The sequence below is a fragment of the Ptychodera flava genome, chromosome 18 (genome assembly GCF_041260155.1).
Source record: "Ptychodera flava strain L36383 chromosome 18, AS_Pfla_20210202, whole genome shotgun sequence".
NCBI classification, from domain to species: domain Eukaryota; kingdom Metazoa; phylum Hemichordata; class Enteropneusta; family Ptychoderidae; genus Ptychodera; species Ptychodera flava.
In genome coordinates this window covers 38,718,248-38,733,866 of record NC_091945.1, presented here as the reverse complement: position 1 = coordinate 38,733,866, position 15,619 = coordinate 38,718,248, and the positions used below count along the sequence as shown (strand labels likewise).

The 15,619-nt window shown below is 36.3% G+C and overlaps 2 protein-coding genes and 1 long non-coding RNA gene across 7 annotated transcripts in view; 1 reads left to right on the top strand and 2 right to left on the bottom strand.

Annotated features, from left to right (window-relative positions):
• LOC139117757 (uncharacterized) overlaps positions 1-6,084 on the bottom strand; it is a 43,959-nt gene extending 37,875 nt beyond the window's left edge. Inside the window, exon 1 of the long non-coding RNA XR_011548566.1 lies at positions 5,753-6,084. This is a non-coding gene — a long non-coding RNA (uncharacterized lncRNA). The remainder of the gene's footprint in view (positions 1-5,752) is intronic.
• Positions 6,085-6,112: 28 nt separating this feature from the next.
• Positions 6,113-9,566, top strand: LOC139117754 (uncharacterized). Its single transcript, XM_070681017.1, has 2 exons — positions 6,113-6,284; positions 6,414-9,566. The coding sequence occupies exon 2, from the start codon at positions 6,426-6,428 to the stop codon at positions 8,592-8,594; it is 2,169 nt and encodes a 722-aa protein (XP_070537118.1). The 5' UTR covers positions 6,113-6,284; positions 6,414-6,425; the 3' UTR covers positions 8,595-9,566.
• Positions 9,567-10,749: 1,183 nt separating this feature from the next.
• Positions 10,750-15,619, bottom strand: part of LOC139117752 (cytoplasmic dynein 1 intermediate chain 2-like) — a 36,244-nt gene continuing 31,374 nt past the window's right edge. For 3 of the 5 annotated variants that reach the window (XM_070681014.1, XM_070681012.1, XM_070681013.1), the window contains 2 exons: positions 14,390-14,515; positions 10,750-13,642 (listed from right to left, as the gene is read on the bottom strand). In XM_070681014.1, coding sequence (XP_070537115.1) covers positions 13,535-13,642; positions 14,390-14,515 — 234 coding nt within the window. In that variant the 3' untranslated portion in view covers positions 10,750-13,534. The remainder of the gene's footprint in view (positions 13,643-14,389; positions 14,516-15,619) is intronic. The other 2 variants (XR_011548565.1, XR_011548564.1) reach the window with 1 other exon arrangement.

The window sequence follows — 15,619 nt, the reverse complement described above, 5'->3', positions numbered from 1 at the left end:
TTTTTTCATTTTTTACTGAACTGTCTGCACTACACAAGCCAAGAAAAAAATCTATTGTAGTTATAAAAGAATGTTTTGTAGCTTCTGAAAAAATAATGTGCTTGTTTGTCACGTTTTTACTGTGCGTATATCATCCCTCACTACTGTAAGTTTGGATCAACATTGCCCTTTGCAAACCAGTGAGCTGTGTTTTTGTAGTGACCTAGCTGGTCTTGTAGTTTTGTGCGCAGACTCAGTAGAGCTAAAACGAACAACTTAGAGGGTCAGATCCCTTGTTTTGAATTGAATGCGGACTTGAGTTTTTCTCGATGTCAGATTTGTTCCAGTTGCTTTTTTTCAGTCATTTTAGAATGGGGAAAATAATAAACAGAAAGGTTGGTTGTCACCGACAGTTAATTTTAGGGTTTATTTGCTCTGAAAAATGAGTCAGTGTCTGTTCACTGAATTCAAAAACCGGGCCCATGTGCCCATTGACACCACAGCTTGCTCCACATGACACCACGCTTGCTCAATATCAATGCTTGTGCAGTCTGCACTGAGCACGTTTCTGTACCAGTAAAGTCCAATATTGAGTCCAATTTTTCGTGTCAATTTTGCTATCAGAATTATTTTCAGTGTTATGGACATTCATATGATGCACAAAACCTTCAGTTTGTCTCCTTTTCTCGATCGTGCAGAGATGATGTGACACAGAAACCTTATCGGGCTAGGGCAATGAACTTTTGTGAACGTAACTCTCAACTGGCTGATAGGCTTTCATATGCAAAATCAGCGTACGGAAATTTACGCGTGGTATTGTTTCAACAACATTTTATTGAAGTAGATCAAAAAGTATCAAAATCGAACTAAATTAGTTTCATGCGTTTCACGTTTTTTCATATCATTATTTTTTACTTCCGGGTTTACGAGCTCTAAAAAGTCTAGGGTCGGGGGATAAAATTGGGGTAGGTCGGGTAATCGGAACAGCACATATTTTTTATTTTGGCCTGAGGGAGTTACAATTCTAGCAGCCATATTCTGAATACGTTGAATGCGATTGAGTATTTTCGAAGACAATAAAGAAGAGCATTACATCACAAAGCATGAATCAACTATATCTGAATTAGAAAGATATTTGCGAATACTTGCAATGCGTTTTAAGTGAAAAATAACTGGGCGGCAGATATTGTTGATATGAGGGTACATCGTAAGACCGGAATCCAGGATAACTCCAAGACTCCAAGCCTGACTTTGAACAGGGATCAAGGTGTCACCGACCGTATCTCCCCTATTCTATCGTCAGAAACATTACTGGAAAATGCAGAGAAATTTATAAATTCAGTTTTATCATCATTCAAACAAAGGAAGTTTGCAGACATCCAAGACCTAACGTGTGAAATACATAATTCAAGATTGCTAGCCATCACGATGAAAGGCATCATTGATCTCGAAAGACATATATAATGAAGAATCATCGGCATAAAAAGTACAGCGTGTTTAAAATCTGTGGGTACAATACCATTACGTGATTATGTAGGATAATAATACCTGTAGGATTTCTGGCTGCTTCAGGATCTTAGTAGGCATTGGATCTCGGCAACATGTGGACAAAGGAGATGACTGAATGGTACACAAGACTTCCTCAGTGGTTATTGGTGCAAACGTTTCGAAACGACACTCGGGTTTCAAATCGCAGATCGGTGACAAGCTTTGACGGTGATCGAAGCTCGTCGGATGCTCAAGTTCAAAACTAGAGACTTCACACAATGTAAAAGGAAATCTGCAAAGCGATTGTCGATTTCTGAGGGATTATTATGTTTGCTAGGGAGATAAACAGATCTCTGAGGTTGGCCGATTAACCGTTCAATGATATTAAACAACTGTTTCTGGTTGCCTTTGCTATGAATAATAGTCACGTTTGGCATTTTCAATTAGGCGAACAACGTTGTCCGCAGCTCTCTGTAAATCTGTCAATGTACTTCTAGTTTAGATTTTCTCCAAATCCGTTCAGCTTTCATTCTTTCTGATCTTGCATTCGTAACAGACTTTGTAATCCATGGTGCTGGTTGTCTATTTTGAACAAATTTCATACGCGTAGAGGCATGGGTATCAAATGTGTCCAATGTCCAATTTTCTCATACCTTGGTGTTTGGCTGAAGCTGAATCGATGATGAGACACGGCGAATGAATCAGTGGGAAAACAATATTACATATTTCTGGATATTATGCGCTGCTGGTTTTCTGCATAGCAATGGCGATAGTCAACAGTGAAAAGCAAAGGAAAGTAATCAGATATGGCATAGGATAGGTTCAACTCGGATGTCGGTAATGGTAGTATCATCAATGCGTGTGATTATGTGGTCTATAGGTATGACCAGCGCGATGAGTGGGACAAGAGATCCATTGACGCAGGGAGAAAGCGTCAAGAAGATCACGGTACTTCCCTGCACTTGTGCCGTGCAATTGCGATCGTCGACATGGAAGTTAAAATATCCAACGATGATTAATGGCGAATATTTGTCAAGATGGGAGGACAGAAAATTCGTAAAATCCTCAACGAAACCATTGACAGTAAGACCGTTTGTCTTATTTGGTGGAGGGCGGTATACAGTGACAGCAGTTATGTCTGATGACTGAGGAATACATGGTAATGTCTGATTTCTTTTTGCTAGCATTCCTGATATATATATATATATATATATATATATATATATATATATATATATATATATATATATATATATATATATATATATATATATAATATAGTGGTGAATGAAAAGTGACCCATGCGGGACTCGAACCCACACCCCCCGTAGACATTACGGATGCTCTACCAACTGAGCTAATGGATCAGTCGGTCCAATGTGGGCGGTCCTGACTCTTAGATGGGGCTTTTCATTCGTTGTGCGTTGATGGTGAGTAGGCGGCTAAACTCATCACCTAACCTTTCAACCTAAGGATCCCTCGGGATTCTACAGGGCCTCGCACACAAGTCACCAACTTAGGAATCAGTTATTGGTAATGAGGATCAATCTTATGAATGATGCAAAGCCAGAGAAGGGTAAATTTGAAATGACTCACCATACGATTTTTTTATATGAAATATAGTGGTGAATGAAAAGTGACCCATGCGGGACTCGAATATATATATATATATATATATATATATATATATATATATATATATTTGTGTCCATAGCAAAGAAGGCAGTTTTCTTTGCCAGGTTAATGGTAGTGATCTATCTGATGAGAAAATGCAGATTCCGTATCTACATAAATCACGCAAAAAATCTGCATTGCTTCAGCATGTGGAAAAAAATCAACACAGAATATACAATATAGTAAACCAAATTCTGGCAGAGTGGTTGGAAAAAATTGCTGTCATACCAATTTCCTCACCCCACCCCCCTAAATCGAATGGTTCTCCGCTAAGGCCCTCAATAAAATTATTTTGTTTGCCATCCGCAAATTTCTTTTACTTCTATCCTCCTTGCCAGGAGGGAAAAATCACACACACACATGCACAGAAATGAAATGATTCTCTTCTATAATGGTTTCTCAGTAAAGAGTATGGAAATTCAAAATATGTTTGAGATGTACATGACTTTTCATTTTCAGCAACAAACATCATTGTATTACTGACTTATAAAATTTAAGTATACTATAAGTTAAGAGCTATTTTCCAGCTTATCTCTGTATTTAAATTGGAAATCTAACAAAATACACATGAAGTCCGTTGATCTTTTTATGAATCAATTTTTCATAGTAGAGAGTAGAAACAAAGGACGCTGCACTGGATGAAATATTATGATATCGGAGTATCATGCGAGTTGTTTTGTGTTTAAAATGGAAGCCTATGTGTCTATTAATAGAATAAAATCCTAAAGATCCCAAAATATCGCTCTTTTGTGCCTTTCATCGCATTTTCAAATTGTGTACGGTACTTGGATACAACTGTACGGAATCTGGGCCACTAGAGGGCGGTAGCAAAGTCCGCATGGCGACCCCTGACCCCAACCCTGACCGACCAAACTCGTTGTGAATGACGAAAGACAAATTTTTTACATATAGTCGACATTTAACGATAACAGAGGCATCACAGTCACTGTAAAGTGATTATTTTAACAAAGCGTACGGAAACTGGGCCACTGAGTGTAGCATGACCTTCCACGTTTCCCCGATGTTAAGAAAGAGAAACGCCTGAGATCGACATGGATAAGGATGATACGACGTGAACTTAGCTGGGTACCTAACAGTTTCCACATGTTTGTGATCTATTCCGCTCTCAGACTATGCGCCCCATAGACGTGTGTACATATGCCTGAGAAAAAGTATGTCAGGAAACCAAATGACCATATTTCCTATATATAGGGATTATGCTACCATGTCATCTTCGACGTTCGATTTTACTGTGAAAAGTAGCAAGTTCATCTATCATGTAGCCATCACCGTTCGTTCCCTATCATTCTCAAAATTCATACTTGGTACTTAATTTGCTTCAAAATCTCTCGTTTCGTGTGATCTTCTGCCGAATTCGACGGACACATCGCCAAAACATAAGCGTGAGCGACATTATTCGATCTTATTCGAGGGCGATGATTCTTATAATACTAAACGAAACGGCAACAGTCTCTGTGTCGGCGTCTTGCCAAATTTTGCTGCCTTCCAATTTGAATGGCATTCAGCTTGACTGACTCCCATTCGGCCTACTTTCAAACAGTGACTGCTATAACTTATACAAGAAATTATGTGATTCTGAATGATTTTAATATTTTTGTAGATTCCACCAGTTTAATGATCTAGAAGTGAACATCACCAGACATTTCTTGATGATATCAAAATATCAAATGAAAATATATCTGGGCTAAAATGTTATCATAATCATAAAAACAATGAATGCCCTCAAACAGTGAGTAATTTAAATGAATATATATCGTTGTGTCTTGTTTTACTTAGAGTTTTGTTTGGCCCAGCCCTTTTTGTCTCAAGAAAAGTACTTATACTCAAGATGCTATTTCAGCCTGCTTGATCACAACTATGACATACAAGTAAAACCGGGGCCTTAAATACCACAATAATCGTATCTACACTGCAATTGTGCTATACCATAAATGCTGTCTTCTGCATGGAAAATTGTTTTACTTGTGTGGCTCAAACATTTAGGTTATGGAAGACTGCATAAATTTGCCACATGAGAAGCCTGTAACTTATGACAAGCTATCATACTGTGAATACTAACTGAATGTGGCAGAAATATTCAATCTGTACCTCTTGTAATATACACTTAACATTGCTACCAGATTTTTAGAATTCAATTGCTACCTAATTTTATTTGTGGTGTTTAAAGTTTACCACCAAAATGAAAAAGGATTTCTATCCCTGAAATGTCATAAAAACACAGATTATAAATGCAAAAACTAAACACATATTTCTTTAATGTAAAAACCATCATGAACATCATACAAAACATCTCGATTTGTAAAATTAAGGACTCCTGAATGACGAGAAAGCTGTTGCCACACTTGAGATCATAAACTGGCTAAAAGTTACTCAAAATGGCTAAAAGATTTTTGATTTGGCTAATGAGTTGGCTAATCATTTTGCTCTCATACCCTCTTCCTCCATACCCCCCCCCCCCAGAAATCAAATGGTTCTCCCCTTACCGGGGTGACGAAAGCATTACAGTAGTCGTGCATACCAGCTCCCCCTAAAATTTATGGTTAAAATCTTTAGAGACAATGTACAAAATTAAAAATTTGTGGACACTTACCTTGTATGATGGGGTATCAAACTGTCCACTCAAAAGTTGTTTCTAACAATCGAAACACCTCATTCGGATGCATTTTCGAGACAGAGACAACAACTTTGGTAGCGACATGATGAGGTAAAAAAACTGATGACCGGAAGTTGACATTTTTTTACTCATAGGGTCAAAATAAAAGAAAAGAACGCATAGAAATAGCCTGAAACATAAAACCCGTGACATTATCAAAACATTCTTGCCATGTATTGGAGGAATAAAAAACGTTATTTTCTGTTTCGGCACGTGAAAACAGGCACATACTCGTCACACACAACTCCAGACGAGACGTGCGCCCCTATGCGATCAGCTGATTTGACCTCTGACGTCACAAACTATATAGCATAGGTCCGCGCGTACGCTAGCGAGTTTTGTCCTCCTCTGCTTGGCCTGGGACTACCATTTAATAGATTTTGGTAGCCCCAGAGAAAAGTTGGTAGTCAGTGGACGCGGGACTACTGCTATTTTCCAGCCCTGCTGTGTCATCAACGATAACTTGTCTGTAAGTTTATGTTTGACTTTTTTAGCAGTACATGCAAATGTCGGCAGCCAGTCTGATAAAGTCTGCTCCATTATTTCAGCAGTACATAGAAGCGATGTTTATCAAATCAAACATATTTTTTTATTACAGAGCAGCTGGAAGATGAGTGAATCATTTGCAGTTATGTCTAACTGTACAGAAATGATGGACATTTCACAAACACTAACTGAAGTAACAACGGAAACAGTACAACAAAGAAGTCACATGTACAAGCGGACATCTCATGTCCATCGCCTTGGTAATCAAAATGCAACCAAGATTCACAGAAAGGTTGAATTTGGATGGCTTGATTTTGACAACACTTCCAAATCTTACAGACAGGTCCGAAGCAAAAGAGGCGGTGGAACACACAGAGTGGCAGTTAACAAAAAATGCCAAAGGAATGATTTGTTGGAGCTTGCCAAGAATTATTTCTTTCCAAATGGCATTTCACCAAAAGGAAAAATGGAAGAATTTGACTTTGATTTGAAGGATTTTGATGAAAATTCAATTAGTGAACATTTTACAGTTGCAGAATTTTATGGAAAAATGCGAAGCAAAATGTTGAGACTGTACATGGCAACAAAGAAAAAAGAGTTTCCCATTGTTGAACAACCAACTACTCAAAAGTCTTATACGCCATTGTGCAAATCAGTCTCATCACATAGTTATGGTAGACCACATAATAATGATGAAGATTGTGTGAATGACCATGAAAATTTTCAAGCAGATCCACAAAGAAAACATTTAAGAAAAAGATCAAAACGTACATCTATGGTTGAAGTTAGCATTCTGGATGATGATACTTCTGAAGATGACAACTACAGCTGCAAGTTACGAAGAAGAGCAAGACCCTTTGGTAACAAACACGCAACAAAGGTTGACAGAAAGGTAGAACTAGGGTGGCTTGATTATAACTATATTTTCAGAGCCTACAAACAAGTACGCAGCAATACGGGCGGTGGAAAGCACTGTATTTCAGTAAACAAAACACACCAAAAGAGAGATTTGCTAGATATAGCCAAAAGTCTATTCTTTCCAAATGGTGAGTCAGTCAAAGGATCGGTTGAAGAATTTGACTTTGATTTGAAGGATTTCGATAAAAATTCTTTTGATGCAAATTGTACAGTTGGCGAGATATACGACAAAAATCCAGATTGTAGAATGTTGCGATTATATGTAACAACAAAGAGAAAAAATATTGTTGGTAATGAGACTGTTAATATTGCTCAAAATTCAAATGCAAACACAACAAAAGGGAAGAAAGCAAACAAAATTATTGTAAAGCAGTCAAATCATATCAGAATGATCTTAATCCATCGCAATAACATACTTAATGATATGTTGAATGTATTCTCTGATCCAAGTATTCTCAGTGACCAAATTGATGTACAATTTGTATCATTCAACGGTGAATTTGAAGAGGATTGTGGTGAAAAAATGCAACGTAGTTGTTTTGCTGACTTCTGGGCTGAATTTTATGAATTACTTACTGTTGGCAACATTTCTAGGATACCATGTTTTCAAAATGACTTCTCTGATGATAACTGGCAATCAGTGGCAAGGATTATCATAAAAGGGTTGGAGGAAGCAAATTACTTTCCAATAAGGTTAGCTTTGCCGATTATGCAGCTTGTGTTTGGAAAATTGCCTTCTCCAACAGATCTTGTCGATTGTTATCTGCTGTTTGTGTCTGAGAGTGATCAGAATATATTGAATCAAGCAACAACAGATTTTAAAGCTGTAAATAAGGAAGATCTAGAGCTCTGTCTAAGCCAGCACCAGTGTAGAACAATACCCACAGCTGACAACATTGGTTGTATCATCACTGAACTTGCACACAGTGAACTCATAGAGAAAACATTGTTTCTCATAAATCCATGGAGAGAGATACTTAGATCTGCTGCAAGTGTGATTAGTATTACAGATATTGCAGATATATATGGTCGTAAAATTCCATCAGCAAGTAAAGTGATAGAGAAGTTGTTTCTTCCTGACGCAATGAACACCAGGGAAAAAGCTGTAGCACAACATCTCAGGCATTTTATTCAAGAAATTGATTACATCACTTTGATGTACTTTTTGCGGTTTTGTACTGGATCCGATATCATGTGCCAAGAACCAATACAGGTATCATTCAAAGCCATTGAAGACATGAACCAATGGCCAGTTTCTTTCACGAGTTTCAATTCAATAGAATTACCTTTGATACATCAGAATTACCGAGATCTTTTTGTCAACTTAAGGGACTTCCTTCATAGCAAAATAGGGAAGATTATAGCTGTACAATAGACATACTGTACTTGGTAGGTAATACTGGTACTACATTATCTGCACTGATGTTGTAAACTCGTTCTTTACCAGTGTGGTATAACCATAGTCCCTGTAATACTGTGGTAATATTGCATTCCCTTTACCATTGTGTACTACTATACCATTGTTTAATAGTACTACTATTGCACAGCTAACTAAAAAAGTGACAGAGGATTTTATGTTCTATCTCCTCTCTTTTCAACACATATTATTCTCAAGCTTGTAATTTTGTTCAAATTCTGTAATAATTAACAGAGCGTATTTTTTTAAATTGTTTTTATTTTGAAGTTAAACTAAAATCCTTCCATGAATCAAAATCTTTTTGTTTATTTTACAAGGTGTTCAATGTGTTATGTAAAATGCCATTGTCACTTCACCATCCAGAAAACCAATGGGCTTCATACCATACTCGAAACTGGATGTGTTTAATTAATGCAAGTTAGTGTTTACCAACTCTGAGTATAGTTTTCTTTTATAGTTTGTAAACTTATAAACAGAAAAGGCATTTCATCTTTAACCCTTTTCCTGCCAAGTCCATATTTCACAATCACGTCAAGATGGTTATAAAATTAATGAAACACAACATATTCCATATGGTGTATTTTAACATAATACTGTACATTTGAAGGCTGTTGAAAACATAAATACTGTGAACTTGATTTTTTTTTGGACTAAAGATGCTAAAACATACCAAGCCAAGCGGGTGAAAATACGTCATTTTTAGGCTCAATACCGCTTTTTACTGACTTGGCTGATGGGGAAGTAATAGTCCTAATACTGTCTGGCAGGAAAAGGGTTAATATCATTCTTGATTTGTGGTTTCGAGTTTTGAAAACAATCGTATCTGATACTGATGACCTTGTTTTGCATGATTATTTTCAGGCTTATATTTACGTACGTACTTTCAGAGCTGTAATTAGAAGTAATTAAAATGCTACAACTGATATTATATGTAGCATATGTAGTCTGACTGTCCTCTGATTGGTGGAAGATGCAACATGTGGTCCCGGTGGCTTTGACTTTGTTTTGTGAAACTAATTTGTTACAAAATAATACATATTTTGATTGAAAACTGATGCATGTCGTCCCCAAAATGTGCACAATGTCCCCCAAAATTAATGGTACTGGGACACAGTTTCCCCTGGTTTAAAATTCATGGCTTCAACACTGAATAATCATGTAAAACGATTGATGTGCATCTGTACTTCATGGTACTATGCCCTAGTGTAAAATTTATTGAAATCAGTCCTGGAATTTCTCAGCAATGGATCTGGACAGACAAAAATTGAAACAAATTGACTGCCAGAGTGCCATATCAGATCATATTGCAAAACTAATTGATGCGTGACTGTATGTATTGGCACAAGGGTAGAATGAGAATCAATACCTGGAACATCATGACACTAGTACTGCCATCTTGTAACAAGTCATTGACAATGACATAGTCCCCCTTGTAATTGGAAATTTTAATTGGGAACCTCACTGATGGCTCAACGCAGAGGAACAAGTGAAATAAATCACTGAAATCAGTCTGGGTATGTCTTGCTACTGGCTCAAGACCGACAAAAATGACAAGCAAAATTGCCAGCAGGCATACACTTTCAATTTTATTTTAAAACATGTTGACGTTAGCTGTACGTCCTTGTACTTTGTCCTTGTGCCAAGTTTGAATGAAATGGGTCCAGTCATGTCTTGGTAATGATTATTGAAGGGTGAATATTAAAAAACAAATTGGGTTCTGGTCTACCATATTGTATTTTTTAAGGACTGGCATGATCAGTGATGGAATGATCAGTGGAACAGTTTTGACACTGGGATGCCTGTAGTGAAATTGTAAACATCTAAGCCATCGGTTTTTGTTTTTTGCATAAAAAATACTCATTACAAATGCAACAACAAAGCCCTGCCCTGTACTATTATGATGATAGCCATACAGATTACGGCTCTTTTCCAGTACTAGTATGTATATGGGCATGAGCAGCTCGATTTAAAATGCTGTAGTCTTGCAAACTGACTTGGTCCATCACCCAATTGCATATCCTGGTCCATGGGACAAGCATTACAGAATATAAATTCACTGACCATACAAAATACTGGTTGCCCTATACCATAAAGATTTGCTGCAATCATTAACTTCACTGCATGACACATGCTGTGCTTGCATCATGATGCATTTATTGAAGTAAAACAAATAAATTACAAAGTAAGCAAAAAAAGGGGGAAATTCTGTATTTGACACTTTGGAATGAAACAGGTATACCATTATAATATCTTGTGTAGCCCAATTTATCCATCAATAACATGGAAAAGTGTATCCATCACCATGTGGACAAAATTGATATCAGCTCTATGATATTGTACAAACATGAAAACGTACTTTTACAGCAAACTTACATACTACTGCTTTATAGTCTAGTAAAATTGCTAGAAGTTTTAACATGTTGTTGTTGTCAATACAGGTATAACAGAGGCAAAGGCAAGGATCTTTGATGTGACATAATACTGATACTCTACAAGTACCATGTTATACAACTTCACAAAAAAATACTGTTACACACCATCAAGTGTATAAGGGTTACATGATACGACAACTGACAAACTGTTATTCAACAGAACCAACATCAAGCTCTTTTTCATAGATCTCAAAAGATCATGAATTGGATCTTGCCAGATTTTTGAATCAGCATATCATGATGCTGTTCTGAGTTCATCTGTTTTTCAAGACCAGTTACAGTATGGAGATTGTTTCTGGTAACATTTCTGTGACATTGATTCATATAGTGTTAACTGCATTGTTTTGTTTTACTATGGCAGCTTGGAAAACCAAGTAAACTATCACTGCATCACTGGAACTTTACTCAAATCATCGTCCAAGTTGACAAAATCAACAAAAATGATCATGTGAAAGCTTTATGTCCTCAACATGTGCAGCACAGTCACACACGGAAATCTTGCCTAAAAATAAGTACAACCAAACTTTCATGTCCAAAATCATAGACGATTATTCAAACATAGTTGATATAATCTTTCATATTTAAAGTATTTGCCACAAAATGGAAAATTACGCAATTCAATAAAAAGTCTGAATGTATATCTTCAAAGCTGTCAAAACAATAAATAGAAGTATGTACCAGGGTAGCTGCACAAGAAGTCACCATAAATGATAGTCTCTACTGGGTATTGGTAGTGACTGAATTTAGTCAATGTGCCCCATAGGAATTGAGTGTTTATATATCTATTAATGTCAATCATAATGCATTGTCTTTGTACCAACTTGCAAAATACATCAAGAAATACATCTCTAGCTTGTAACATGGAAAATAGAGCCACTAGATTGGCAGCCATATTGAGTGAACTCATATGCATATGTACTTCACGGAGCTGGGATGGGCGTGGGGTGAAAGAGGGGTTCCATCACATAAGGACTTTGAAAGCATAGTAATTCCTTGTACTAACATTGTGCAGTCATATTGAGTGGTAAGATAAACTGATATAAACATTGCAGTATGTTTTACTTGAATGAGGTTGGAAGGAAATCCAATGGTACTTGTCTTAAGTAACAGAAACAAAACCAACACCAAAACCTGCCATTGTTAAATTAATATTCTTTAATAAAACTAAATGTACTTGAAATACTTTACTTTGCAAATGTGACAGAACTTAGTTCACATGTTTCTGAGATTCTGAAGAAAATTGCTGTACAAATACTGACAAAACCAAATCATATCATTCTAAAATTCCATCAATGAGGATTGAAAATTAAATTTGAATGCTGAAATTTCTTGTCAGACAGTAATAAAATTAAAAATACCGCAATTATACGGTGTCACTCAAATTTGATCAGAATTGGTATATACCAGTATGGGTACCAAAGATCAACAATAAATGTTGTTTCTATCTGTTCAGTGCAGGAAAATTCTACGTTGATGTTATGACAATGATTTCTGCACAGTACAACCAGAAAAACAACAAGAAATATTTAAACCAGAAAAACAAGAATGACAAAAGTAATTAAGGTCTGAAACTTTCGGCTGACTCGCAGCGTGTTTGCAAGGTTATATCTGATTGGTCGATTGTCACTATTCACAGCAACTTAGGGAGTTTATTTGCGTTATTTCATATAACGGTAAGATTCTGCCAACCAATTGGATAACAGCTTCGAAATAGCTGCGAGTCGGCCCGAAACTTTAGGTACTGTAGGTCAAATTTAGCAACATGCATAGCAGAAAGGCAGCTAGCCCCTCTTAGTTTAACCATAGACGGTCTTCCTCCCCTCTACTGTCTATGGTTTGAGCAGGTCTGTTAATATGTAACAGTTCATAAACAATGACAGGAAATGACTCAAGTCAGTGGAGTTGGCCTGTTTCTTACTGGCATGCCATCACTCCTGCACATTTGCAGGATTTCCCTTTTTCTTACCTCATTTGCACATTTTTGACACTGATGTGTTCATTTGAACAAATTCACATCTCAACCCCTGCATCTACCTGTACACCAAATACTGAGATGGTAGCTTTGGCAGTATGGGAGCCTTTGTGTGTGACGGACATACATCCACACATACATACCCACAAATATACAGACATACAGACGCCACCGACTCATCATATAAGCTCTTTTTGGTATTTATATTCATACCAAATATGAGCTAATAAAAATGGCAGACATTTTAAAGCAAAGAAAATGTTTTGAATATTATTCAAATGCAAATTTAAATTTAAGCTTGACTTTCTGTCCTAGTTATTTGCTATCAATAAAATGTAAAATCTGAAACGTGACTAAAACATTTACTTTGCTGTACCTTGTACCAATAAACTCTACATCTTTATTACAAAACAATAAATAGCTAGTTTGGATTGAAAGAGTGCATGTATGAACTCATGTTATGTATATCAGTCTTCACGTATGTGCATCTACAATTATCTAGACAATGCAAGGCTTTCTTCAGCTTCCTGTTGGTTTGCTTTAATTTCAGCCAATGTGCGCACAAATCTGGACCATTCATCATTTCTTGGCTGTGCAATACTCTGATAAAAGTAAATAATGTACACCAATTAGAGATCAATTCACAGCTTTCATATAAACAAACGAACAGTCTCTTTTACAAGGAAAGATTAAAACGTTCGTAAAAACTTGACAGGGAGTCATAATTCCGTATAATATTGGTCAGGTGTTTTCAGCTCAGTCCTGCAAAGGCTCTGAATTATCACAGCAAAGTTGCCAGCATCTTTGATATCTGAATATTTTGCAGAGTTTGGAACAGCACCTGCCATGCTTGCTATGCCTTCCTTACATGAATAAATATTTCTCTAAACTTTGTAATGACTATATTGACTATATGGGTAGCATAAGTTTAGAGGTCGACATGGAAAGAAATTGCTTTCAGTTAAAAATACACAAATTTGTAATGTGCAACTAAACCCCAAAGTTCACAATAGTATACCATTGCGCTGCTATGAGACGTACGCATAATTACACTGTAGGTGTATCTCAAGTTCTCTGATTTGAATTGTTAATTTGAACCACAATTTTGTCGTCAGTTTTGTAACTCTGATATGTTAGGATGATGTTAGAATGGTGAAGTTTGATACAATCTAAAGAACCAATAAATGGTTGATATATTTATAACGCTACATATGCAATGTTTTTAACAGACCAATGACTTCATACGATGTTATATTCTCTCTTACAGAGTCTATGAAAGTTTAACACATAACCCTTTGTATGCATTGAATATATTCAGTTATTACCTACACTAAAATAAGTAATCTTACCTCAGCAACATCATAAATCCAAATCCTACCATCTGCATCACCTGCAGCTATTTGATGTCCAGACTGAGTCCATCGAATACGATTAATAGCAGGTTGTGTATCCAGGACAATACCAGCTGTAGGAACCTGTTGGTGAATTTGCGATGTCTTCTTATTTTCTGCCAAACTTTACATATTACGGTATGTAGACTTTTTAAAAAATGTCTATTTTGACAAATTCTGGCATAATTTTTAGATTTGTATGGTTTTTCAAACGGCAAAGAAATCATTCTCTCATGTCAAAGTGTGACTCCAGCACATGCCAACCCCTGCATGCTGGTTACATTGATAACTGTCATTGCTGAAAAATTGTCATCAATTTGGACTCTTAATATTCATACGTGGAACACAGCTCTTTATTGTTCTACTTTTATGATATGAAAGAGCTGCTTTGTATAACAAAATCAAAAAAGGTCACAATTGCAAAATACTGGCCACAAGCAACCATGATATATTATTGGTAAACCTAGATATTTGAATTTAAAACAGTAAATTTTGGCTAACATCTTTGCTGGTTTATGATGTACAGCTATTAGGAAACAAGCGACCTAGCGGCCAATATAGCTCCACTGTGTTTATGTAGAGAATAACTATTTTTGACACATTGATGAAGAAGGTGGAAATCTTTGATAGCTCAATGCAGTGGCCAGAAAAAAGTGGCTAAAATAGCTGCAAAAATACACAATTGAAGATTTCATCATACTTTGAATATATCACATCGGATCATCCCTAAGAACATGTCAACCAAAGCTATCTGATGAGTAGTTTTTTGAGAATAAATTTTTCTGACCAAAAATGGCAACAATTGCCCCCCCCCCCAAAAAAAATGCAGATTTCATCATAATTTCAAAAGATCAAATTTAGTTCATCTATAGAAACCTGTATACCAAATTTCAAAGCTGTTAGACCAGTACTTTTTGAGAAATATATGTTTTGACCAAAAATGGCTAAAATTGCCCAAAAAATTCAAAATTGCAGATTTCATCATAATTTCAATAAATATCATTTAGTTCATCTATAGAGACCTGTATGCCAAATTTCAAAGCTATCAGATGAGTACTTTTTGAGAAACACATTTTTTGACCAAAAATGGCTAAAGTTGCCCCAAAAATACAAAATTACAGATTTCATCAGAAATTCAATATGTATTACTTAGCTCATCTGTAGGAACCTGTATACCAAATTTCAAAG